General features: G+C 59.4%; 1 protein-coding gene across 1 annotated transcript; it reads left to right on the forward strand.

Annotated features, from left to right (window-relative positions):
- Window positions 1-1,227, forward strand: LOC106636509 (major royal jelly protein 4-like). Its single transcript, XM_089592639.1, has one exon. The coding sequence runs from the start codon at window positions 1-3 to the stop codon at window positions 1,225-1,227; it is 1,227 nt and encodes a 408-aa protein (XP_089448765.1).

Here is a 1,227-nt window from a genome sequence, read left to right on the forward strand (position 1 = left end):
ATGCTGGTGAAATACGGGGTGCTGTTATGTTTGCTCCATACCCCGGCGTTGGCCCTAGAAGAGAACCTCAGCTTCCAATTCGAGTGGCAACGGATTTACTACGCTTTTCCCACTGGAGAGACAAACGGGTACCCGGCCAAGGGCACGTCCTACCGCTACGTCGCCAACAACCTGCAAAGCTTCAGATTTTGGAAGAACAACGCGTACCTGTCCATGTCCCGCCGCTGGAAGGGCTACATGCCCATGACTTTGGGGGTCATTTACTCCCCGGCCAAGGGCAACAAGTTCCTCGAGCCGTACCCCGATTGGAGGGCGCAAAAGTTCGGCGGCGACTGCTCGGGTCTTCAATCCGTCATCAGCATGGAAGTGGACCCCATGGGCAGGATGTGGGTACTGGACAGCGGCAGCATGAACGAGACGACCAATACGGTCCAGTGTCCCGCCCGATTGGTCATCCTCGACCTCGACGACGGCGGCAAGGTGCTCCAGAACTACGCGTTCCCCACCGAGGTGGCCAGTCCCGCGACCTCCGAGCTCAACGACATCGTCCTGGACCACGAGGACGGCGGCTTCGCCTACATAAGCGCCTACGGGCTCTTCATGCCCGAGCCGTGCATAGTCGTCTTCTCCCTGCGGAGGCTCACCTCGTGGAGGGCCATTACGAAGCACGTGGTCCACGACTTGGCCCTGTCGCCGGCGGACACCGAAGGAGGCGGTCGGAAGCTCTACTACATGACCCACGGTCCCCGCTTGGTGCACGAGGTAGCCACGCGCGTCCTCAAAAGCGAGAACTCGAGCCTCGCTCGGGAGAGCAGGAACGTCACCAACACGGTGGATGGCTGGACGGAGATGGCCGTGTCCAACACCGGCCGCATGTTCCTCATAGCGGAGAACCGCGAGATCCACGAGTGGGACATGAACCGTTCGTACCACACGATGGCCGTGTGGGACACGAGGAGGCCGGACCATTCGTACCCCACGTTGAGTGGACTGACCTTCGACGGTTGGGGTCGCGTCTGGCTCGTGAGTGTCTTGGAGTCGAAGGTTCAAGCTTACGTGCTTCGGACCGGGAGGATGCGGAATTATCAGTACCGGGGGAACGGTGGTGTGCCGAGTTGGCCTCGTATCGCTGCTCCGTCGTATACCGCGGAAGAAGATGTGCGAACATGCGGGATGTCGGGTCAAACGGAGAATATCGAAGAAAGCGATTTGTTGAAAAAAAACTAA

The sequence above is a fragment of the Copidosoma floridanum genome, unplaced genomic scaffold (assembly GCF_036245765.1).
Source record: "Copidosoma floridanum isolate Cflo_tuat_1 unplaced genomic scaffold, Cflo_Japanese_pri ptg000019l, whole genome shotgun sequence".
Classification (NCBI taxonomy): Eukaryota; Metazoa; Arthropoda; class Insecta; order Hymenoptera; family Encyrtidae; genus Copidosoma; species Copidosoma floridanum.

Excerpts from the sequence above, each read along its gene's own strand:
- LOC106636509 (XM_089592639.1), top strand. The coding sequence starts at position 1 with ATGCTGGTGAAATACGGGGTGCTGTTATGTTTGCTCCATACCCCGGCG.